This window comes from Notolepis coatsorum (assembly GCF_963971535.1).
Source record: "Notolepis coatsorum genome assembly, chromosome: 2".
NCBI classification, from domain to species: domain Eukaryota; kingdom Metazoa; phylum Chordata; class Actinopteri; order Aulopiformes; family Paralepididae; genus Notolepis; species Notolepis coatsorum.
Genome location: NC_140166.1, coordinates 86,102,648 through 86,130,114, shown reverse-complemented (window position 1 = coordinate 86,130,114; position 27,467 = coordinate 86,102,648). Strand labels below are relative to the sequence as shown.

At 41.8% G+C, this 27,467-nt stretch overlaps 1 protein-coding gene across 3 annotated transcripts in view; it reads right to left on the bottom strand.

Moving 5' to 3' along the window:
* arnt2 (aryl-hydrocarbon receptor nuclear translocator 2) overlaps positions 1–27,467 on the bottom strand; it is a 376,808-nt gene that overhangs the window by 172,028 nt on the left and 177,313 nt on the right. For all 3 annotated transcript variants that reach the window (XM_084307418.1, XM_084307419.1, XM_084307420.1), the window contains exon 7: positions 3,978–4,043. In XM_084307418.1, coding sequence (XP_084163544.1) covers positions 3,978–4,043 — 66 coding nt within the window. The remainder of the gene's footprint in view (positions 1–3,977; positions 4,044–27,467) is intronic.

Sequence of the window (27,467 nt, the reverse complement as noted above, 5' to 3'; positions counted from 1 at the left end):
TAATTTATTTGGTTTAGCTTAGCTACATAGTTAACTCTACACCATAAACTTTCTCCCACAGTGTTGGGGTATTGTTATTTTTTTTATCCACTTTTTCTCCTTATTTTCTATTTTTCTCCCATCCCAATTTCGTGTATCCAATTCTCCCCTCCCCTGTCTTGAACGTTGCTCGACTATGCCCCCCACTGGTCGGTTGTAGAGAGGATAGAAGCCTTGCATCACGTGTTCCTTCCGGCACATGAGGAGGCACTACCCTCGCCACTTCCTGTCTCTGCTGTGCAGGCGTCTCCCAACCGACCTGTAGGGGTCGCTGTCCACAACGTCCAATCCCCACCCATCGACTCTGCCAAATGAGCCAGTACGACGGCCGGCCCAAGTCGAAGGCAATGCTGAGACTGGGATTCGATACCGGAGTCTCTTGCATTGGTGACGAGCGTAATCTCCGCTACGCCACCCAGCTGCCAGTGTTGGGGTATTGTTGTAGATATTTGTACCTCCAAGCCATCCCTGTTCCCATCAATGTAAATGTATTTAGCGTTCCAACAACTGTCCTTCTGGTCGAATAAAGTTGCCATGTTTTAAATCAAACATCCACTGCAGCAGTCACGCGCACGTTCATCAGCTGAACTTCCCACAGTGAGTGACGTCAAGAGAACGAGTTAGCGGTGTTGTGCTGCTTCAGGGGAGCCGTCACCTTCATGAGCATCTAATTGTCCACACATTTTTAACAGGTTAAATATGCTTATTGTTGCGTTTACAGTCTACGCTTATTGTGCTTATTGTTACATTGATATCACAATGTAGCAAGTCTTTCGTCTCCGTTCTAATATCAAAAGGGACTAATTTAATTTGAAAGTGAGGACCAGGCAAGTTGAAGTGATGATGTAACAACACGGCACAGCTGTGTCTCGCCGCGGCACGTCGGTAGAACAACAACATCGGCGTGTTTCAGCTGGAGCGCGTTGTGAGGAGACACAGTGCACAGATGTGGTGCCAGGGGCAAGAGCCAAGGGTCACACATGGCAGGGATGGAGAAGGAGATGTGAGAGAGGAGAGGAGAGAGGATAGATAAGATAGGAGAGAGAAGAGAGGCGAGGGGAGAGAGAAGAGAGGAGAGGAGAGATGAAAGAGAGGAGAGATGAGAGAAGAGAGAAAAGAAGATGAGAGAGATGATAGGAGAGGAGAGGGGAGAGAAGAGAGATAGCAAAGAGAAGAGAGGAGAGATAAGAGGAGATGGGAGAGAGAAGAGACGAGAGGAGAGAGAAGAGAAACGAGAAAAGAGGAGAGAGAAAAGAGAAGAGAGAAGATAGAAGGATGGGAGAGAATGGGGGGAGAGAATGAGAGAAGAGGAGAGCAGAGAGGAGAGAATAGGGGAGAGAGAAGGATGACAGAGAATGGGGGGAGGGAATGAGAGAGAATAAAGGAGAGGAGAGAGGAGGAGAGAAGAGAGAGGAGAGAGAAGAGAGGAGAGAGAAGAGAGAAAAGAGAAAAGAGAGAAGAGAGAAGAGAGAAGAGAGAAGAGAGAAGAGAGAAGAGAGAAGAGAGATTGAGGAGAAAAGAGTTGGAACGCAAGTGAGTTGGAATGACGTTCTGTCAAACATCTCTGCCTAGAGAGGCAGTAAACTAACCGGTGCTAACTATTATTATGTTCCCTTAACATATTGAATAAATAATATCAAATTATTGTTCCCACCATATTTTTTGTCTCTGTTTATTTTTCTCGTATTTCTATATTCAGAGTTAATTATATTGTCTATATTATGTCTTTCTAGTATTGCCCATACCTGCACCTGCTATGATCTTTATAAATAAGAACGGGAAAGTGTCTGTGCAGCCTTGTTTATTCACTGTGTCCATGGAAACGACAATTGAGCCATAATTTCCTTTTGATGAAGTCTGTTAACTTTTCTGATAACCATGTTCAGACAAGCTTCATTTTTGATACACCAAATTGAAGGTTATAGCTGTGTTTTCTTTCAAACTATTTTAGTCGTGGACGTCTGGATTTGGTACAAATTGTTGCTCTCTTGGGCAGAGCTGTCTAGCAGGCTGTGACGTACAGCTCTGTGTAGGAGTTTGAGAGAGGAGAGGGAGAGGAAGAGAAGAGAGGAGAGAGAGGAGGGGGAGGACAAGACGAGAAGACGGGCACAGGGAGGATAGATGAAGATAGAAGAGGAGGGTGGATAGAACAGGAGAAAGAGGAAAAGAGGAGAGGAAGAGGGGAGAGAGATAGGAAGACAGGAGAAGAGAGGATGAGAGGAAGAGAGGAGAAGGGAGGAGGTGGGATTCATATTTTTCCTGAAAATAAAACTAGGAATAGAAGCTCACTGTCATGGGCGTTCTGGGAACATGGACATGGATGTGGTTTGAAAGTCATAACTTCAGCTACCTGTTTTTTTTAATAAACTGTTTTCCTGTTATCATATTTCTGGGGGGAAACAATAAATAGTTTGGGTGGGAATTATCACTAATTTCCTGGTGTTTAAACCCTAGATGGAAGGAGAGGGAGAATATGACAGGAGGAGAATATATGAGATGAGAAGAGGAGAAGAGAGAAGAGAGGAGAAGAGAGAAGATAGAGGATGAGAGGAGAAGAGAGGAGGAGAGGAGAAGAGAGGAGAAGAGAGAAGATAGAGGATGAGAGGAGAAGAGAGGAAGAGAGGAGAAGAGAGAAGATAGAGGATGAGAGGAGAAGAGAGGATGAGAGGAAAAGAGAGGAGAGGAGGAGAGGAGAAGAGAGGAGGAGAGGAGAAGAGAGGAGAGGATGAGAGAATAAGAGAGAAGAGATAGGACGAGAGAAGCCTGAATTTCCCCAAGGGGATCAATAAAGGAATATCTTATCTTATCTTAAGAGAGGGGACGAGAGGAGAAGAGAGGAGAGGAGAAGAGAGGAGGAGAGGAGAAGAGAGGAGAAGAAGAGAGGAGAGGACGAGAGAATAAGAGAAAATAGATAGGACGAGAGAAGAGAGGATGAGAGGAGAAGAGATGAGAAGAGAGAGGACGAGAGAAGAAGAGATGAGAAGAGATGAGAGGATGAGAGGAGAAGAGATGAGAAGAGAGAGGACGAGAGAAGAAGAGAGGAGAAGAGATGAGAGGAGAGAGGACGAAAGAAGAAGAAAGTAGAAGAGAGAGGACGAGAGGAGAAGAGAGAGGATGAGAGGAGAAGAGAGAGGATGAGAGGAGAAGAGATGAGAAGAGAGGATGATAGGAGAGAGAGGACGATAGAGGATGAGAGAAGACAAGGACGAGAGGAGAAGAGAGGATAATAGAGAAGAGAGAAGAGATGAAAAGAGAGGACGAGAGGAGAATAGAGAAGATGAGAAGAGGAGAGGAGAAGAGAGGAGAAGAGATGAGAGAAGAGAGGACAAGAGAAGAGAGAAGAGGAGAAGAGAGGATAATAGAGAAGAGAGGAGAAGAGATGAGAGAAGAGAGGACGAGAGAAGAGAGAAGAGAGGAGAAGAGATGAGAGAAGAGAGGACGAGAGAAGAGAGAAGAGGATAATAGAGAAGAGAGAAGAGAGAGATGAAAAGAGAGGAGGAGAAGAGAGAAGAGGATAATAGAGAAGAGAGAAGAGAGAGATGAAAAGAGAGGACAAGAGGAGAAGACAGAAGATAGAGGATGAGAGAAGAGAAGACGAGAGGAGAAGAGAGGAGAAGAGATGAGAAGAGAGAGGATGAGAGAAGAGAGAGGAAGATAGAGGATGAGAGAAGACAAGGACGAGAGGAGAAGAGAGAGGATGATAGGAGAAGAGGATAATAGAGAAGAGAGAAGAGAGAGGAGATGAAAAGAGAGGATGAGAGGAGAAGAGAGAAGATGAGAGGAGAAGAGAGGAGAAGAGATGAGAGAAGAGAGGACGAGAGAAGATAGGAGAGGAGAAGAGAGAGGAGAAGGGGGAGGACGAGAGGAGAAGATAGGAGATGAAGAGAGGAAAAGAGAGGAGATGATAAGAGGAGGAGGGAGGAGACAGTTGTTTTTACCTGTATCTCTTCCTCATGTTGGACAGACGGTTTAGTGAGATGTGGTCCAGAGGAGCACTGCCACACCTGGAGAGACACACACACACACACACACACACACACACACACACACACATTTAGAATCTTTATTTATGTCCACAAAGACAATGTTTAAAGGACACAAATATTATCAGTGCACTTGTACATTGTGGGTTATTCTGTTACATTCGTACCCAAATTGGCAATGGCAACCAAAGTTACACATGACACCCCTTCCTGACAGGCAGCGACGCGAGCGAGCGTGATTGCAAAAATGATTAAAATGTATTCGTTTCAATCAGACTATCCTGACCTGCCGCAAGCGACAGCGAACTGAGCGGCGATGTCGTTCCCCCCTCAAATATTCGCTCGCTGTGTCTCTAGTTGAGCGATTACGCGGCAGAGTCCCGCCCCTAAACACTTTTTATTGGTCAAGAATCGCAGGCTGCTTTTCCCCCGTGTGCTTCCAGGTAACACACACACAGACACACTCGGACACGCGCCGCCTCATATCAGGACAGTGTCGCGCGCGATTTCGTCTCCAGTTCGCTCGCTCGCTGCCTGTCAGGAACCGGTGTAATGAACCTGACAATCAACACACAGCTCATGGATACAGATAGCAGCGTCTTCTCCAAATTGCGCAGCTGCCAATAGTAGCTGACACTGAGCAATATCTTGCTAACTGTTTGGCTCTTCCCTTCGGAAGACCGGCCATCTGAAGGCCTCTTAACACCCAACTTATGAACATGACCCACATTGACCCAGGCTTCCAAATATGAAGACTAAAAGTTTACAGTTGTAGCCCAGTTGTGATATGGTATGCTCTAACAGTTGATACTTCAACATTTTGGCTGTAAAGGCTTCTTCTAGACTGTAGTCAAATGTACAGCCAACTTCTAGAATGAGAACCTCTCTGTTATTCTCATTAACAACAACAACATCGGGGGTGTTTGCTGAAATATCAGAGAACAGTGTATTGTCACTACACAGATTGAACATACATGGCTTCACACTGGTGTGCTTATACAGCACTGTTGCAAGTGACCCGAGTGTGGAACTGACACTGTCTGCAATCAGATCCATCACATCACACACACACACACACACACACACACACACACACACACACACACACACACACACACACACACACACACACACACACACACACACACACACACACACACACACACACACACACACACACACACACACACACACACACACACACACACACACACACACACACACACACACACACACACACACACACACACACACACAGGGAAACATAAATTTAGAAGTGTCATATTCTAGTGCAGCAGAGCACAGATGCAGCACCAGTTTCCTATACATACACCATGTATAATAGCAGACAGGCTCACCACATACTGTACACCATGTATAATAGCAGACAGGCCCACCACATACTATACATACACCATGTATAATATCAGACAGGCTCACCACATACTATACATACACCAAGTATAATAGCAGACAGGCTCACCACATACTATACATACACCATGTATGTATAATATCAGACAGGCCCACCACATACTATACATACACCATGTATAATAGCAGACAGGCTCACCACATACTATACATACACCATGTATAATATCAGACAGGCTCACCACATACTGTACTATACATACACCATGTATAATATCAGACAGGTCCACCACAAAGGGATTCCCAAGAGAAATTATATGAACAATGCTTCTTGTTTTGCATGTAAACAGTTATTGAGAAAATAACTGTATCTTACTGTATACTGTATCCACACACCAGTCTGCCACCGACACAAACACCCTGCCAACCTCATGTTAGTTTATCATAATCATACATACCATATCATACACTCAGAACATACCAGTGGTTTATAAAAAATAAAAATAAAACATGTTTCTTATTTGTGACTTTGACTATACAGATTGTTATTTGTGACTTTGACTATACAGATTGTTATTTGTGACTTTGACTACACAGATTGTTATTTGTGACTTTGACTATACAGATTGTTATTTGTGACTTTGACTATACAGATTGTTATTTGTGACTTTGACTACACAGATTGTTATTTGTGACTTTGACTATACAGATTGTTATTTGTGACTTTGACTATACAGATTGTTATTTGTGACTTTGACTATACAGATTGTTATTTGTGACTTTGACTATACAGATTGTTATTTGTGACTTTGACTACACAGATTGTTATTTGTGACTTTGACTATACAGATTGTTATTTGTGACTTTGACTATACAGATTGTTATTTGTGACTTTGACTATACAGATTGTTATTTGTGACTTTGACTACACAGATTGTTATTTGTGACTTTGACTATACAGATTGTTATTTGTGACTTTGACTATACAGATTGTTATTTGTGACTTTGACTACACAGATTGTTATTTGTGACTTTGACTATACAGATTGTTATTTGTGACTTTGACTATACAGATTGTTATTTGTGACTTTGACTATACAGATTGTTATTTGTGACTTTGACTATACAGATTGTTATTTGTGACTTTGACTACACAGATTGTTATTTGTGACTTTGACTATACAGATTGTTATTTGTGACTTTGACTACACAGATTGTTATTTGTGACTTTGACTATACAGATTGTTATTTGTGACTTTGACTATACAGATTGTTATTTGTGACTTTGACTATACAGATTGTTATTTGTGCAGAACTTGTCACCAGAGCACCTTTTTCACATTCTTCCCCTGGATAGGGAGAGCTTCTCTGAGTTGCATGTGTGGTGTCACTAATAGGTTCAACCAATCATGGTCCAAATATGTGACCCTGTATTGTATGTGTATTGACGATCATGGCTAGAAGATATTTAGTTGATACATTTTTCATTTGTCAGCAGACAGAAAGAAATTGTGTATGCGATAAGTTTTTTTTTTAAACTATAAATGGATAAATGGTAAATGGACTGGATTTATATAGCGCTTTTATCCAAATCGCTACAACTTGTGCCTCACACATTCACTGACACAAGCACACACTGATGGCAGCCATGCACGGTGTCAACCTGCTCATCGGGAGCAGTTAGGGGTTATTATTAAGTGTCTTGCTCAAGGACACTTCGACACGCTGCCCGGGAGGAGCCAGAATCTAACCGGGCCACTGTCGCCCCCAAGTTTATATGCATTTCAATGAAGTGCAGATACCTTCTAGCCATGACCCATCTTAAGATAAGATATTCCTTTATTGATCCCGTTGGGGAAATTCTGGCATCATAGCAGCATGGGGTATGGGAGGAGACTTGACTTGACTTGACACAATTCCACATTCTGACTTGAAAAAAAGCCAGAGTTCATAAACCTGATGATTCACCAGCTGTGTCTCAGTTCTAACCCCTGAGACCCGACACAGGCTTCACTTTGCCAACCATGTTAATGAGCACCGCTGTTCACACCGGCTGCCGTGGCATGGAGAGAGAGAGGCAGGGATAAAACCACCTTGCCTATTCTCTCTGCATGTGGGACGTGGACTCCATATTAGGAACTTCATAGAAATAATAATCACTGTGAATATTTACTTAAAAAACACTAAAACTACGGCATTGAAAAACAATCTGAGTCAGGTGTTCATGAGTATATCATTTCAATAGATGTAATTCATTGTGCATGTCCGATGCATTTAATACAGACTTGACTGACTTTTTTCGTTCTTTTCTAAAATTTCTAATCGCACATTTGATTTAATTATGCTAAACTGGAACCATATAAACCCAGCTACTGTACCATGAGAAACTCTTATGATTAAGACCATAGGCAAAGATTTGTCCTGAAGCAGTCGGGTCTTAGAACTATCATGTGACTCCCCAGGTCTATAAAGTAACACACTAGAACCAACACAACGCAACCTCATATTCATAAGTGACACTAGAGTGACAGCCAGTGCCCCCAATAGAAGAGGGGGAACAGTGACAGCCAGTGACAGCAGGCTGTGCTGTGACGCCCTTCTCTAAAAAAATAAGCCATTAAAAGATGGGATAAATCTGCCCTAAACGAAGGCAGCTACAGAGTAAATCTCAGAGCTTCAGAGGGCATTCAGGCCAAGCTGTCAATAACCTAACTAGTTACACAGGCCAACTGGCAAGCCAGCTAACGCTAGCAGCTACTACTCTTGTAGGCTTGTGTCCTTATATCATGTATGTTATTATTCAAACCATTCATAAGACCCTGGTATTATGTGTTCTGTTCCAGCCGATCCCTACAACAAACATTTGTTTCATTGTGCTGAGTGCCAGCTATCACTAGACATAATAAACCTAATTATCCCGCTCACATAACTCAGAACATCTGGAAGCACGCCTGCGATCAGCTGTCAGTAGATATTGAGTCGATTGTTTTGAAGATTTAGAGCCACTTCTCAGGCCATGGTTAGACTAGTGTATTCCTGGCGTTTTTTTTATACGTTTTTGACGACGTTTGATGTCCCTATTACACAGAAATGCGTTTTTTGGCGTTTTTTTGTGGATACGGCTGAAACGCAAAATTGTGTTTGCGTTTGGAGATACGCAAAAAAAACGAATCGACAACAGCGTGTAGTCAGCACGCTAGCCGTTGTTGCGAAAACGCCCATGCGCAGTAGATACCATTGCGTGCCCTTCCGGTGACAACAGTGTGTGTGTTTGGGACATAGCTGCTCCGTGTCCCAAATAGCTTCAGCTACCATGTGTTGTCAAGTTATTGTTATAAGGACCCCAGTCCAAGCTACAACAGTCTGCATTCCCTTAACAATTGTTTGTATTGAGCCGTATTGTATTGTACCCATATGCAATATGTTAAATAAAGTTTACATCCATTCATTCTGCTAGCATTACCGATTGCATGAGCAGCTGGCTAACGTGAGCTATCAGGATTCAGACCCTGTTAGCTCAGAGCTCCTCTTTCAACTTAACAAGCATTAAACAAAATGGCCCAGTCATCTATTCACCTTTGTTTAATACACACAGCGTTGTCTCTAATGTTATCGAACTACTGATAGCTCGCGATATCATCAGTTTTGGTGCTGGCTAAGTAGCGTGAGCTAACGTTAGCTTCTAGCCACAATGCTATATTGTTATAATGGCATACTCCATTGACGTTAGCATGCAGCTAACAATGCTACCGATCGTTTTTTAGACTAAACTATCCGCTCTTGGTGGTCACTTGTGTTGATGTTAGTTTTGTTTCATCAACAAATGACAGGCAGAACACACAGTGAATGTATCCGTTTTGTTTATTGCACTTTTATTAGGCTTTGCTGAAAAGGAATTGCTGCATTGAGTAAATAGGCAAGATGGTGGCGCGGCATAGGCGCCTGCCTTATTGACATTTTCTTTGCTGGAGCTTCCAGGAAGTGTATTGGCACATTCGTTCTGATTGGTTGAAATTGCCTTCATGTTTGCCACCTACTGCCACCTACTGCTTTGGCAGTGTACTACATCAGTGTGCTCGGGTGACAAAACGAAAAAAAAAACGAAAGTGTGACTCGAGGCGCACAACGTCGCGGCGATACGCATATGAAAACAATACGAAGATGATACGAAAGGTGTAACCGCTGCCTCAGTATCCGCTTCCCGGAGAGAGGAACCGTGTGCATTTGTTTTGTCTTTGTTGACATTGAGTGGTGTGAAATTCCATGTCATGTTTGCACACGATGGCTCTCTCTCTCTTTGTCCAGCTGTGGATGGTCTCCTACAAAGCTGGCCAGCACGTACTTCCTACTTCGGGTCCCTTGGGAAGACCTGTCCTGTGGCACTGAAGAGGATTCTTCTAGTGTGTTTTTGAAGCTGGAGGAAACAAAGCTCTGCAACACCGTTTACCAGGAAGTCCCAAAGTTCAAAATGAAGATGCTTCAAGCGGAAACAGGATAGCTGGTTTGGATACCGGACTAGGCAGCTGATGGACAAACACGTGTCAGCAGCACAGAGGCACAGCACAGAGAGAAGTAGCAACAGAACTTTGTGAGGTTCTATGGGGGGGGGGGGGGGGGGGGGGGGGGGCGCCCCGCTACGATGGCCATTTCATGTATGCACGAGGAGATATAATAATGATAATCTAGCGTTGATTTCAGGATGATTAGATAATCAGCCGAAAAATTACAACGTGATAACTGGATTACCGGTACACTAAAATGCCTTTTTCTCATCTTTTCCTGGAATTACTCAGAATCACTCAAACCATACTCATATTCAAAACGGTATAAAACGGAAATGTACAGATGAAAAAACAATCTGTTTCTTGCATGTTGACCAGAAGCAACTCACTGACAGTCAACGGCGTTATTAGATCCATAGCTATAATATAAAATATAGTTTTAGGACTCGCAAGTTTGGCATTTTTAAACTATATCCATTGAATAAAGACCTGGTGCTGAAGGGGGATCAGCGCCCCCTGCTGCTGGCGGTCAATGTGTTAAGTCATAGTCAAGAAACAGATGTGGCACAGAGCTGATAAAAAAATAACTTCAAATAACTGTAAACCGTGACTCATATAAGGATTTTTCTCTGGCCGGTCAAAGGGACAAAGGACTGCTTGAATCAGAATCACCGAGGGTGACAGTGGTCAGGAGGTTGAGCGGTCGCCTGGTGATCTGAAGGTTCCCGGTTCGATCCCGGCTCCTCCCGGCAGCATGTCGGAGTGTCCTTGAGCATAAACACTTAACCCCTAACTCCTGATGAGCAGGTTCCATGGTGTGAGTGAATGGGTGAATGTGAGGCATAAGTTGTAAAGCACTTTGGAAGAGAGCTCTGGTGTTTCCTTGTCCAGTACTGATGATGTTAGAATATTGGGAGGAGTTGGTAGCAGAGAACGTTTACTTGTACTGAAAGTATACCTTTTTTTTATTTTGAGAGCTGCAGCACTTAAACAAATTACAAGAGCTTGGAAAAAACTTGAACCCCCGAAAGTAAACAAATGGTTAGAAACTGTAGAGGACATATATAGTATGGAAAAGGTAACCTACAAAATCAATAAGAATGAAAATATGCTGGGAAAAAGATGGGGTCTCTTTAAACTATGGAGGGGTACTAGTTGACAGACAGATCAGTCTTTAAGGAAGATTTTAAGTAACAGGAAACAGTGATGATCTACTGATCAATTGTTGGGGAACACCCCTTAGGCCTACAGCTACTGTATACCTACAATGAATATTCAAGCCTTTTTACTTATTATTATTATTTTATTTAAATTTTTAGTTTTTTGGTTGGTTTCTTTTTTCTATTAATTTCTTATTTGTTTGCTGTTATTATTTTTGTTGTTGTTTGTTGTTTTTCTTGTGTGTGTGTGGGGACGGGTAGGGATGGATGTTGGATGTGTGCCGGTCCGGGATCTATGCTGGTGCTTGCCCCTTTGTTTGTGTTTTCGTCTCCTGTTTTTTGTATGGGTGATGGGTAAAAAAAAAAAAAAAAAGTGTCAAGATTTGGAATATGCGTATGTACATTTGTGTGGGTATGTACGTATGTAGGTATGGACAGGTGCAGTTGTGTATGTGTATGTGGGTACACTTACTATACCTAAATGTAAAATGTTTTTGTTTGACACAATAAAGTATAAAAAAAAAAAAGTTGTTAATCAAGTAATTTATTAACAGCTTGTTCATGATCTATTAAATATGTATAAGACATTGTTTTAAATAATGAACTACATGTATTAAAAAACATTTAACAAGCCATTAATAACTAGGGATGCCCGATCACGTTTTTTTGCCACCGATACCGATCACCGATCGTCTATGAGCCATATCGGCCGATACCGATCGTTTTTGGTTTTATAGAAATATATATATATAAAAATTATTATAAAATATATATTATATAATTATACTTGTAGTTGTATTATCTGTGAGACATCGCCACCACGCAACAAGTCAAAATGCTCGCTATCTGCAAACAGCTCCACTGTCTGTGTGTATACTCTGCTTTGGTCAAATCACATTCAGCATTGCCATCTTCGCAGTGTTGTTATGAAGCATGATAGCTAATTAGCCAATGTTCAGCTGCAAAAACGAATTATGTTATAAGACATTGATATCAGGAGCTATCTGTAGCTACTGCTAGCCGGCTAGATGACGTTAGACAATGCATCATGTATTAAAATAAAGTGAACTATTTAGTTTACTGGGTCATTTAGTTAAAACAGTGAGCTAACGTGAGCTAACATTAGCTACCTAGCTAACGGAGGTCTCATGCTGGCCGATCGATCTGCACGGGGCATCCCTATCATTCTGAAATAAACTGAAATGTGAATTTGTTGATATCAGGAGCTATCAGTAGCTAGCCAGTTAGACAATGCATCATGTATTAAACTAAAGTGAATAGTTGACTGTGTAGTTTTGTTTAAACAGTAAGGTTAGCTAGGTAGCTAACGTTAGCTCACGTAGATCTCACAGAGGACTAGGCCTGCCGCGATAAGCAATAAATCGATTAATTGCTGCGATAATTAAAATGAATGCAATGATTTTGACGGACGCGATTAATTGCTATTTGCACGTTTGTTTTAATGAGGCGGAACCAGTGCCTTGTCAGTCACTGTCCGTGTTGGGAGGCGGGCCGCTGACGTTACTAGAGTACAGCACGGGAGCTCCGTGGGGCAACGCCACATAGACATTTCTCAATAGTGTTGCTCCTTTTAACCAAGTAGCATTATTTGTAGTGTAACGTTAGCTATTTTTAGACCCAAGTAGTTACTCGCTACTGCCCGGAGAAACTGGACTGCTAAATAAAGATGAAAGATAGAGCTTTGATTCTCATTCCATGCTAACAACATTAGCTAAATAGCTAACAAACGAAATACAACGTATAGCATAGCTACAAGTACAACACAGAATAACGTTAATACAATTACATGCATCATTGTTTACAATGAACGGGTGGGGCTAGTCAAAGGACTGGACACGGGGACAAGTTAAACATGAATTAATTTATTATAACACTCCGGTAGTTTCGAGTCGTGCTGCAGTGCTTACGCACCACAGCTATTCTATTATATACTGCTTTGACGCTTCCTCCTCATCGTTGATTGCCTGTAGTAGCTGCATCTAACGTTAGTAGCTAACGTTAAAACTAACCTAAAGTTAGTTGTTCACCAACAATTTGTTTTATCATTAGCTCAAAAACAGGAGCGCTCGGCAGTAGAATTCTGCAGGGAGTAGGATTTTGCAGAACACCGGACGAGACAAGTTGTCGGCTCATAGTTTCTGCTTAGGATAATCATAACAATACTTACGGTCCGGTCGGTGGGCTTCAAAATAAAAGTCTAAAACACCGGAAAAGACGGAGCGGTGGGCTTAAAAATAAAGGTTTTGGGAAATAAATTTCTCAAAAAAAATTCTCTAACCGGTCGCAATAATATCGCTTATCGCGATATTTTCGGGGGCAATTAATCGCCCAGCAAAATGTGTTATCGTGGCAGGCCTACAGAGGACTATTGCCGGAGCCTCTGTTGACATGAGTCTGGGAGGGGCAGGGGGAGGAGGAGGAGGAGGGGCAGTGTGCTGCAGCAGCAGCAGCTGTGTGCCTGAGAGAGAAGTCAGCGAGTGAGATCTCCGCTGAGAATTGGATCATGTTTTTCTATCAGTTTTCACGATCGGCGAAAATAAAGCATTATCGGAATTCACCAATCTCATATTTATACTGAATATCAGCCGATACCGATCGCTGGCCGATCGATCGGGGCATCCCTATTAATAACCCATTAAAGGTACTATAGATAACATTCAGCCACTAAATGTCGCACTAGAGAACCAGCATGTCATTTATCCAATCAGGTGCATTCCACGTGGGGAAGTGGGAAGTTGGGAGGGGATACATGCCTGCATTATGTAAACAAAATGTATTTAGGATTATTTTTTTTAAATCAATAATAATTTGGAGGGACAAGCAATACTTGTATTCTGCAGCTTTCTAGTAAGCTCTGTGGATGTATTAAAAAAAAAGATTACTCGACATACAACCTTTATCTATAGCACCTTTAATTAGCAGTTTGTGAATGACCTCATAACTATTTATAAGGGGTAGTTCATTTGAAAGTTTTACCTATAAATGCAGTCCATTGTCTATCAGTCAGGGGCAGCAGAAAACATCCATGGAAAAACTAGACCTCATTCAAAATGTTTTTTTTGCTTTAAATGATCCTTTATTTTGAGGTTCATTCATATACGCTTACATAATGATTGTTTTTGTAAAGTTATAGACTAAATGGAATGTGCTAATTATCTGCCTTTTCAATTGAATAAGAATATGAATATACCACCAACACCATACCCACACACTGCCGTGGCACGCCACCCTCTGTCAACACACACAGATGTGTTTAAAGTGACATGTCTTCAGCCTGAGTCAAAGCGTTTCCGTTAAGATATGCTGTGTTGTTTCCCAATACATCTGTAGACTATTTATATGGAGAATGACAACACACCTCATTCCGTGTTAATTCTAGTTTTTTAGAGGGGGTGTAAAGTGTTCGCTGTAGCCTTGTTTGGGCTGCGATGTTTATCTGGGTTACCATGACCACCCATCACCTCAAACACCCCCATTGTTTTGTGACTAACTATCCAGAGCTAATATGAGGAACAGCATGGATCGTGCTGAGATAGGACTCTACCAATCAACATGATCACTGGTAAGTAAGAAATAGGGATATGGTTCCAAAAAAACCTTTATGCCCAAACGATCCGATACCTTTACAAAATTAATATCACGTCATAAATAGATCAATACAGTCCGTATTAATTAATGTTGCGTAAATAGTAAAGATCCTAACCCTATCAAAACAGCAGTCAAAGTGTATATTTTCAGCACTACGTTAGTTTACAAATTATTTTAAGTGTTATTAGCAAAATATGAGTTTATAAATATCTCTGCGCAAAGTGCGCATCCCGGCGGAAACTGGATGAATTAGGCGGAAATAAAAGAAGCCGTCATATGTGTTTGTACTTTGTAGTCCTATAAAAGAAGAGACCCAGGGCTTTCGATGGAATTTCCTAAAACTACACTACCCAGCTCACGCCAGCCCATCAAACTTGGAGCCGTCTGGTGTGAAACAATTTTTTACCGTTATTTTTCATGATTATTTATGTCTCATGGGTCGAACAAACCTGAACGTTATTGCCATAAAATAGAACGTAGTTTGTTTCTTTACCTTTCTGTGAACGTGTCAAGTTAAGTCAAGTCATCTTTATTTCTATAGCACATTTACAAATGACTAAAGCCAAACCAAAGTGCTTTACAGGTACATGATAAAAACACATACACTACAGTAATAAGTAAAAATACACCAAAATTACAGAAAAGGTACAGTACAATTAAGAAAAAAACAAGAAACAAGGTGCAATATAAAAGAGACAAGAAATATAATGAAAAGTCCAGAATAGCAGCAAAAGTGGCAGGTCAAAGGCCAAGGAAAAGAGGTGCGTTTTGAGCAGTGATTTAAAAGCCTCTAGGCTCTGGGCAGATCTTATGTGTCTCAATCTGATGAAAAACGGAGGAGCATTTTTCATTACAAAAAGGTAACTGTACTTACAGTAGATTTCCACCTGGTGGTACTAAATCCAGATTGAACTCTGCCATTGGAAAGAGGACCTGGTCCATAGATGTATGACTTGGCCATAATAAGGTCATTTATAGGCCTGATATTCTATATTCATATTTAAAATTGCATGAAAAAGAAACACAACATTAATTAATACGGACTGTATTGATCTATTTATGACGTGAAATAAATCTTGGACCGATACCGGGCCGATCGGGCTTAATAGTAAACCGTTTTGGACCTATCACAGATCCCTGGGGTACTCCACAGATGACCTTCCTAAATCCTGACACAGTGTCATTAATTTGCACACATTGCTGTCTGTTTTCCAAGTAGGTCTTCAGCCAAGAGTTAGCTATACCTCGTATCCCATACTTCACCAATTTTCTCAGTAATATGCTGTGATCTATTGTATCAAAAGCCTTCTGCAGGTCAATATAAATACCAATAGAACACTCGTAATTTTCAACTGCCTTTGTTATTTCTTCTACCATCTCCATCACTGCATATGTAGTAGTTCTATTTCCCCTAAACCCATACTGGTGTCCATTCAATATTTTGTATTTGCCGATTAAAAGATCCACTTGTTTCACGAATAATAAATGTTTTCGTTAAATTGAGGAAGTAGAGACACCGGTCTATAATTGTCCATTGGATGCTTATCTCCATTTTTAAATATTGGAATTACCTTTGCTGATTTCATATTATTAGGAAAAACACATCTTTGAAAATACAGATTGCATATATAGGTCAAAGGTTTTACAATATAATCAATTACTTCTTTAATAATGACCATGTCAATGGAGTTATCAGTTGTTTTGTTTTTGAATTTTCTTACAATTTAAATTATATCAATTTAATTTACCCCACAAAGGAACATATAACTGATATTACCATTAATCAAATTATCAAACATATGTTTTTTATCCTCAGGCACAACAATTTTCCAACAAAACAAAACAAAATAGTCATTGATCAACGATGCGTTTTACATTTGATAGTTTTAATTCATTGATCTGTTGTCAATATCTTATATCTTCAGGCTGTACACTGAAGTCAGATGTCTCTGTGTAAACACAGGCCCGATGAAACGGTCTCTGTGTAAACATAGGGCCCCATGAAACAGTCGAGAGTGTCACCTAGACATGCAAACTCATGTCTCTCACTTTAGCACACACACACACCGACACACACACACTCACACACACACACACCAACACACATGCACACACACAAATTATATGCCGTCATCTCAGACATCAATGCACACACATAGAGAGACATACACACCCCCCACTTTAGCACACACACACACCGACACACACACACTCTAACACACCAACACACACACACACACACACACACTCTAGCACACTAACACACATGAACACACAGAAAAGCATCTGATAAGGAGAGCAGAGGAATCAGCCCCTCCTTTCCCCCATCTAAGCAAACACCAGCAAACACCAGCACACACACACACACACACACACACCACACAGACACCAATGCATACACACCGAGAGAAATACACACATCATCTGATAAGGAGAGCGGAGGAAAACAGCCCCTCCTTTTCCCCATCTAAGCAAACACCAGCACACACACACACACACACGGACACACCACACAGACATTCACACTTGTATTCTGCAGCTTTCTAGTAAGCTCTGTGGATGTATTAAAAAAAAAGATTACTCGACATACAACCTTTATCTATAGCACCTTTAATTAGCAGTTTGTGAATGACCTCATAACTATTTATAAGGGGTAGTTCATTTGAAAGTTTTACCTATAAATGCAGTCCATTGTCTATCAGTCAGGGGCAGCAGAAAACATCCATGGAAAAACTAGACCTCATTCAAAATGTTTTTTTTGCTTTAAATGATCCTTTATTTTGAGGTTCATTCATATACGCTTACATAATGATTGTTTTTGTAAAGTTATAGACTAAATGGAATGTGCTAATTATCTGCCTTTTCAATTGAATAAGAATATGAATATACCACCAACACCATACCCACACACTGCCGTGGCACGCCACCCTCTGTCAACACACACAGATGTGTTTAAAGTGACATGTCTTCAGCCTGAGTCAAAGCGTTTCCGTTAAGATATGCTGTGTTGTTTCCCAATACATCTGTAGACTATTTATATGGAGAATGACAACACACCTCATTCCGTGTTAATTCTAGTTTTTTAGAGGGGGTGTAAAGTGTTCGCTGTAGCCTTGTTTGGGCTGCGATGTTTATCTGGGTTACCATGACCACCCATCACCTCAAACACCCCCATTGTTTTGTGACTAACTATCCAGAGCTAATATGAGGAACAGCATGGATCGTGCTGAGATAGGACTCTACCAATCAACATGATCACTGGTAAGTAAGAAATAGGGATATGGTTCCAAAAAAACCTTTATGCCCAAACGATCCGATACCTTTACAAAATTAATATCACGTCATAAATAGATCAATACAGTCCGTATTAATTAATGTTGCGTAAATAGTAAAGATCCTAACCCTATCAAAACAGCAGTCAAAGTGTATATTTTCAGCACTACGTTAGTTTACAAATTATTTTAAGTGTTATTAGCAAAATATGAGTTTATAAATATCTCTGCGCAAAGTGCGCATCCCGGCGGAAACTGGATGAATTAGGCGGAAATAAAAGAAGCCGTCATATGTGTTTGTACTTTGTAGTCCTATAAAAGAAGAGACCCAGGGCTTTCGATGGAATTTCCTAAAACTACACTACCCAGCTCACGCCAGCCCATCAAACTTGGAGCCGTCTGGTGTGAAACAATTTTTTACCGTTATTTTTCATGATTATTTATGTCTCATGGGTCGAACAAACCTGAACGTTATTGCCATAAAATAGAACGTAGTTTGTTTCTTTACCTTTCTGTGAACGTGTCAAGTTAAGTCAAGTCATCTTTATTTCTATAGCACATTTACAAATGACTAAAGCCAAACCAAAGTGCTTTACAGGTACATGATAAAAACACATACACTACAGTAATAAGTAAAAATACACCAAAATTACAGAAAAGGTACAGTACAATTAAGAAAAAAACAAGAAACAAGGTGCAATATAAAAGAGACAAGAAATATAATGAAAAGTCCAGAATAGCAGCAAAAGTGGCAGGTCAAAGGCCAAGGAAAAGAGGTGCGTTTTGAGCAGTGATTTAAAAGCCTCTAGGCTCTGGGCAGATCTTATGTGTCTCAATCTGATGAAAAACGGAGGAGCATTTTTCATTACAAAAAGGTAACTGTACTTACAGTAGATTTCCACCTGGTGGTACTAAATCCAGATTGAACTCTGCCATTGGAAAGAGGACCTGGTCCATAGATGTATGACTTGGCCATAATAAGGTCATTTATAGGCCTGATATTCTATATTCATATTTAAAATTGCATGAAAAAGAAACACAACATTAATTAATACGGACTGTATTGATCTATTTATGACGTGAAATAAATCTTGGACCGATACCGGGCCGATCGGGCTTAATAGTAAACCGTTTTGGACCTATCACAGATCCCTGGGGTACTCCACAGATGACCTTCCTAAATCCTGACACAGTGTCATTAATTTGCACACATTGCTGTCTGTTTTCCAAGTAGGTCTTCAGCCAAGAGTTAGCTATACCTCGTATCCCATACTTCACCAATTTTCTCAGTAATATGCTGTGATCTATTGTATCAAAAGCCTTCTGCAGGTCAATATAAATACCAATAGAACACTCGTAATTTTCAACTGCCTTTGTTATTTCTTCTACCATCTCCATCACTGCATATGTAGTAGTTCTATTTCCCCTAAACCCATACTGGTGTCCATTCAATATTTTGTATTTGCCGATTAAAAGATCCACTTGTTTCACGAATAATAAATGTTTTCGTTAAATTGAGGAAGTAGAGACACCGGTCTATAATTGTCCATTGGATGCTTATCTCCATTTTTAAATATTGGAATTACCTTTGCTGATTTCATATTATTAGGAAAAACACATCTTTGAAAATACAGATTGCATATATAGGTCAAAGGTTTTACAATATAATCAATTACTTCTTTAATAATGACCATGTCAATGGAGTTATCAGTTGTTTTGTTTTTGAATTTTCTTACAATTTAAATTATATCAATTTAATTTACCCCACAAAGGAACATATAACTGATATTACCATTAATCAAATTATCAAACATATGTTTTTTATCCTCAGGCACAACAATTTTCCAACAAAACAAAACAAAATAGTCATTGATCAACGATGCGTTTTACATTTGATAGTTTTAATTCATTGATCTGTTGTCAATATCTTATATCTTCAGGCTGTACACTGAAGTCAGATGTCTCTGTGTAAACACAGGCCCGATGAAACGGTCTCTGTGTAAACATAGGGCCCCATGAAACAGTCGAGAGTGTCACCTAGACATGCAAACTCATGTCTCTCACTTTAGCACACACACACACCGACACACACACACTCACACACACACACACCAACACACATGCACACACACAAATTATATGCCGTCATCTCAGACATCAATGCACACACATAGAGAGACATACACACCCCCCACTTTAGCACACACACACACCGACACACACACACTCTAACACACCAACACACACACACACACACACACACTCTAGCACACTAACACACATGAACACACAGAAAAGCATCTGATAAGGAGAGCAGAGGAATCAGCCCCTCCTTTCCCCCATCTAAGCAAACACCAGCACACACACACACACACACACACACCACACAGACACCAATGCATACACACCGAGAGAAATACACACATCATCTGATAAGGAGAGCGGAGGAAAACAGCCCCTCCTTTTCCCCATCTAAGCAAACACCAGCACACACACACACACACACGGACACACCACACAGACATTCATGGATACACACCGAGAGACATACACACACCATTCTGACGAGAAATGTATAAATGATGTGACGATGTATTGACGAAACCACCACTTGGCACTGGCTCGCTCTGTGTGCGGAGGTGCGTGGTCCGGATTGTGGTCTACTTGTGCTGTGACGGTTCAGTAAAACTCTGCAGACTGCCATCTGACTCTGTCTCGTCTCTCTGTTCGCCTCGCCGACATTCAATAAAAGAACTATGAGGGAATTCCTTTCAAATGGGGGCTCGACCGGGATTGGTGATCGGAAAGAGGTGAGCAGAGACCGAGTAGATTATCTGCAGAGTTGGCACAGGATGAGTAGATCATAATCTGTATTTTTTTTTTTTTTTTTTGTTGTTTGTCTTCTTGTCCGTTTCGTGCATTTCTCCTGGGACGGACTGACGAGTGTGTGCGGCAGATCGGATGACGGACCCCGGGGCTGTTTCTTCAATGACGAAAGAGTGTTCTCCCCCACTCGCACGCTCTCTCCCTCCCTCTCCCTCTCTCTCTCTCGCTCCCTTTCTCTCTCTCTCTCTCGTTCTCTCTCTCTCTCTCCTTCTCTTTCTCACCCTCTCTCTCGTTCCTTCTCTCTCTCTTTCTCTCTCTCTCTCTTTCGCGTTCCCCCTCTCTCTCTCTCTGATAGGTTTTTCAGTTCATTGATGACGAATATCCTCTATATATCTAAAGGCCTTAATGAAGAATATGCCTAGAAGTCTGTGTCTCTCCTCCCCCTACATCATGTAGCAGAACATGCAAAATCCTAGTTCACTCTCTCTCTCTGGCAGTTATACATGCAAAATCCTTCCTTTCAGCACACACACACACACACACACACACACACACACACACACACACACACACACACACACACACACACACCCCTCCCCTTTCTAAGAGTGTATAAAGTGACATGTAATATGGACATTCTGTTCTTTTTTGTCGCCTGCTCTCTTTTGTCTACTGGTCGTTTTTTTTTCTCTCTCTCTCTCTCTCTCTTTCGCTCGCGCACCCCGGACTGGCACTTTTCCTCACGCGCTCTCTCTCTGGCTTTCCCGTTCTCTCTCTCTCTCTCTCTCCCCTTCTCCCCTGCTCGCTTTCTTTTTTTTTTTTTTCTCTCTCTCTCTCTCTCTCTCTCTTTCAAGGTAAAAGTGGCTATGGAGAATAGCAGTGCCGAGGGGACTACTCGACGCGTACACCCGATGGGCGTACACCTGATAGCCCCACTGGGGGCTATGGGCCTTACGTCTAGGTCAGGCATTATAGCTCAGCTACAATCTATGGGCGCAGAGAGATTTGTGTCGATGTCAATCCGTGACGTAGCATTTTTTAAAGAAGGTATGTTGCGAAATGGGGCAGGAGAAGGAAGGGTGATTACGTTTCCCCCCCTCAATCCCCATTAATCTATCTTGTGTTCCCTCTCTCTTAGGCCTAAGGGGGAGTGGGTGTAGACTGGATGTAGACTGGAATTAGCTGAGATTAGGGGTAGAAAGGGAGGAAGCCCTGCGTATTAGGCACTGTTTGTTTGCCTAATACGATACTAAATTCCAACTAAAACATGTGTGTGTGTTGGTACCGGTGTGAAAGGTTGTTGTATTTGAGTGATAGGTTTTGTTTGTCATGGTTCCTGGAGTATGGGTGTGAACACCGCAGCCAGGCACCGCTGGCACCGCAGATCAATCACCGCTGATCGTCGTCTACGACACGCAGTTCATCCACGACTAGAACGGGGGGAGCGGCCGCAGGGGAGACACTGAGCTGAGTTTGAGTGGTGGTGGGCCGGCCGGCGAGGGGTGGAGAGGACAGTCTGAGACACTGGGAAGGCAGCGGACCGGAGGAGGCACGTTTGTCTAGGGGACCGCACCCTGGAACGGGGACCAACCTCAGGAGGTCAGCCCTTGCCCTCCAGAAGACGGGGCCGACCCAGGTGGGCGGTGCACTGTGACAGAGGGAAGGAAGCGCCCTGATGGACGTTGTGTGTGCCTACGGGAACCAGCTCAGGAGGAGACCCACGTCCCCTAGAAGACGGGACCAGGGGTGCACTGTAATAGAGGGGGGGTTCCTCTGGGTTAGGTGATGAGTAAGTGGGGTCCGGTGGGGTTACGTGCTATCTTCTGTTAAGTTGCCAGAATTGTGTTTCTCTCTTTCTTCTCTCTCTCTCTCCCGCTTTCTCCCCTCCCTCTATCTCTCTCTCTCTGCTCTCCTGGTGTTGATTATCCTGTCTGGTATTGGATGTGATGCATGTAATGAGGTGACGATCGACGGACATAGATCAATGAACTGTGTGTTGACCTTTTATTTAACGTCAAAAGGGGGAATTATGACGAATATCCTCTATATATCTATGAATAATACTGTCACGGTGTCCAATGAGCAGACTAGTATGAATGGAATCCAAGTGTGTTTCAAGTTGTTACTCATTAGAATATTGTCTACTCATGGGATGTTGTATACTCTTATGTGGGACAATGTGTGTTTTGTTTTGATTTGTTTTATGTGAATTTTAGTCTGATTTTCAAATGATCCTTCGGCATAGAGATTGCAACCATTGAAAATCATTGCATTATTTTTTTCTTCTTTTTCATTTGTGAGTTTGGGTGATGGTGACGGAATATGACGCTGATATGCCCCAACTGTGAATCTGAAATTGAGTGGTTCTTTACGCATTTTTTATGTATTTCAATCAATGGGTGTTCTCATTAATAAGTCTGGATGCATTGTACTGGTTGTTGAGTAAGCTGTGTGGTGTTCTGTGTGCTTTGAATCTGAAAGCTGTCAGGTTGGGGAGAGGCTGAGCGACCATGGACGCGATGGGGAACGGTCAGCTGTCATCCTCTTCATTAGGGACGCTGTGGTCATGCTGAGAACCGTGCCGAGGCCCTTCTCCTCTCCATACCTTTGCCGGTGGTGGGGTGGAAATGAAACCCGGCCGATGTCACGAGCTGTCGCTCGCTGGTCGCCTGAAAATGTAGGGCTGGTGCCGGATTGAGGGGGAGGGGCCGGCAACAGGACTTCGGCCTGAATTCAGTATGATGCAGTGTCCTCTGGGGGAGGTGATGGCTGACTGACGAGGAGCGCTCTCTGCCTGATGGCCTGCGGGGGATTGGTGTTGAGACTGTGGGATTCACAGTCTCAAAGGGGGATTGTGTGAACTGTGTGGACTCCACACAGCAACTGAATGGTGGACTCAACAACTGAATAAATTACTGAATTTAAATAATTAATTGAAATAAGAATATTAGAATAATAGATGAGAAAGTGTAAATTGATTGAAATTATGCAAAATGTGACTGAACTAAAACTGGACTGTCTTAAAATATGGTTGATATTGTGCAGAATAACACTGACCTGTCTGAACTGTCTTACATAGTATTTCAGGCATGTACATCATGCGAAAGCGGTCAAGCATCATTTCCATATTTTACAGGTCCTGGTTAGGGTTAAATCAACGTCAGTTTATTGTTATTTTTTTTGTGTTTTCATTCCTCTATGAATTTATATTGTGTGAGTGTAATTAGTATTTCACGGGTGATGGTTGTGTCATATTGTTGGGTGCACAATGAATTGTTGTGTTGACATATAGATTTATATGTCAAAAGGGGGATTGATAGTTTTAATTCATTGATCTGTTGTCAATATCTTATATCTTCAGGCTGTACACTGACGTCAGATGTCTCTGTGTAAACACAGGCCCGATGAAACGGTCTCTGTGTAAACATAGGGCCCCATGAAACAGTCGAGAGTGTCACCTAGACATGCAAACTCATGTCTCTCACTTTAGCACACACACACACCGACACACACACACTCACACACACACACACCAACACACATGCACACACACAAATTATATGCCGTCATCTCAGACATCAATGCACACACATAGAGAGACATACACACCCCCCACTTTAGCACACACACACACCGACACACACACACTCTAACACACCAACACACACACACACACACACACACACTCTAGCACACTAACACACATGAACACACAGAAAAGCATCTGATAAGGAGAGCGGAGGAATCAGCCCCTCCTTTCCCCCATCTAAGCAAACACCAGCACACACACACACACACACACACACACCACACAGACACCAATGCATACACACCGAGAGAAATACACACATCATCTGATAAGGAGAGCGGAGGAAAACAGCCCCTCCTTTTCCCCATCTAAGCAAACACCAGCACACACACACACACACACACGGACACACCACACAGACATTCATGGATACACACCGAGAGACATACACACACCATTCTGACGAGAAATGTATAAATGATGTGACGATGTATTGACGAAACCACCACTTGGCACTGGCTCGCTCTGTGTGCGGAGGTGCGTGGTCCGGATTGTGGTCTACTTGTGCTGTGACAGTTCAGTAAAACTCTGCAGACTGCCATCTGACTCTGTCTCGTCTCTCTGTTCGCCTCGCCGACATTCAATAAAAGAACTATGAGGGAATTCCTTTCACATTGTTCACTTTAGCATCAGAGCTATTTAGAAAATAACTTGGAAATTCAGATTTATAACAACTAGTCCGAATAATATTATTGATTATTTTCCAAGTCCTTTGTATATTATTTTTACTGTCCATTCCTTCTTCTGTACTCTCATAATGGAAGTCTAATGGAAGTTTATTCTTATACAGCTTATATGTATCTTCACTTTTACTGGTTCTCAGTTTTTCTTTTTGCATGCCCATTGTATACTTTTAGTAATCCATGGCTTTCCTTTATATATATGCTTCACCCAGCACTTTCTAATCTGACAGTGTTTGTTGTGAACATCAACTGAACATGTTACCTTTAAATTATGTAAAATCACAACAATAGGAAGATATCACTGATATCACTTAAAAACAAACCACTTGTTGCTTGGCCATCAGCATTTGTAAAGATGTTATCAATAAGTGTGGCACTATCTTTAGTTATCCTACTGGGTTTGTTTATAAGGGGCCAGAAACCAAAACTAAACATTGCATTATAAAAGGCTGTTAGTTTATGTTCATTCCATTTTAACACATCAATATTAACTCATTCCCCGCCAATGACGAGTTGACTCGTTATATCCCGCCAATCGAATAATGCCAACAACGAGTATACTCGTTATTGGATCGTTGTTTCTTTCATTCGCTATTTCCATTAATAAACATGCAGGCAGCTCTGTGTTATCACTGGGGATGGGTCTGAGATCGCAAAAGTCCAATACCGCCGCCTAACGCCTCGCGGCCGCTATTGCACTCCATTTGAAACTATGTGGCTTTGTGTCTGGGCCGAGCTGCGGCGTGCGGGCGGGGTCTAAATACTCCGGCAAGGCAACACTTTTCAATTTCTTGTCCAGGATGCTTGAATCTTGTTTTGCTTTCTGAGGGCACGGCCATTCCATGCTATTTCATAATTTGTCTTCATTAGGTGCTTGTTTATATACACTCCAGTACCTTTAAGTCTGTCTCAATACTTGAACCGTATGCTTTCGATTTGCAAACCTGACAACAATCATGGTAATTTTCTTTTTTCTTGCTTGGGAGAATGTGACAAGCCGAGATGTGCTGGCTCTCTAAGGGAATGTTCTTACTGCTCCACTTGTTGCTCTAAAGTGTACAGTTCAGTCAGTCACCGGCTGTAGCGCTGGCATAGCTGCGATGTTTGGTTTCCACCAGCCCAGTGATGATAAGGTCATCACCACGAGAGTACTGCTCCAAGTCCTCAATCCTTTGTTCCATCAGCTCGATCTTCTGGTCCCTTTGGTTGATTGTAGCCTTCAACTCACGAACCTCCTTCATTAGATCCATGGTGTCAACTTGTTGTTTTACCACTTTGCTGATCTTCTCAGACATAACATTTTGCGATTTTTTTAATTCTTCAAATTCCTCTGCCAGCTTTTTGATCGTGATAGTCATCTTTACTCCAGCAGGTCACACGTGGAAGAAATAGGCTTAATGAGATGCTGCTTCGTTTCCAACCACCATGTGCTGCTCCCAGGCCTTTGACAATGTCCTTGAACATTACTGTGCCATCAGTGGTGATTTCATTCTGTATGGATGGCACCATATTTGTATGCATACGTAGTCATTTACATTTACACTTAGTCATTTAGCTGAGGCTTTTATCCAAAGCAACTTAAATTCACCAATGTATCCTGGAGGTGCTTCTATGATGCAAGCCTCAAGGCTAAAGAAGCACCACATCCAGGTCTGAACACTGCTGGAGGAAACATCTGTCCAGAGGAGGGATGGAAGCTCAGGCTAATGAAAGCTGCTTTGAAACGTTGCTTTGGGCGCATGCTGTGGGTCTTTATGCATACGTGTGTGTGTCTTGTCTTTGTGTATGTTTTTATGCATGTACAGAGTTTTCCTAGCACCATTGTACTGGCAGCTATAGGCGGTGTTCGCTCTGTGCTCTTGTGTTTATCTTAATGTAATCTCTCATGGAAGTGCTGTTCTGTTATGTGCCACCAGGAGGCACAAAGCCATTCTGGTGTGTTGGCAGGTCGGCTATCTGTCAACCTCATTGTACTGTAAATATCTAAATATCTATATTAAAAACTTGTATCCCAGCTAATCTCTTTCGTTACATCATTATTGTGCTGTCAGAACTGAACATATTTGTAGGTTAACTCACCTTGTTATCTGCCAGGAAATGCTTAGTTCTAAGTTGATCAATCTAGTATGATCTATGCACGAAGATTTGAGTTTCTTTCAGCAGAACTTAGCTAGAACAAGAATATATAAGTTAAGCAGCGTTGTTGTATTAATGTGAACTATTTTAGCAAACAATTTCAGTATACAGTATAGAGTAATGCCATCATCTGTGAGCTTCAGACAGAATGCCATGTTTCAGAGAATAGATGGATTAGTCACAGCGCTGAAAAAGGCATAGCACACGATAAAAAATATGTCAATATCAAATATCAATTTGACATGCATAAGCGATGATGAAGTCAAGACACATTTTCTCTATGCTTTTGAAAAT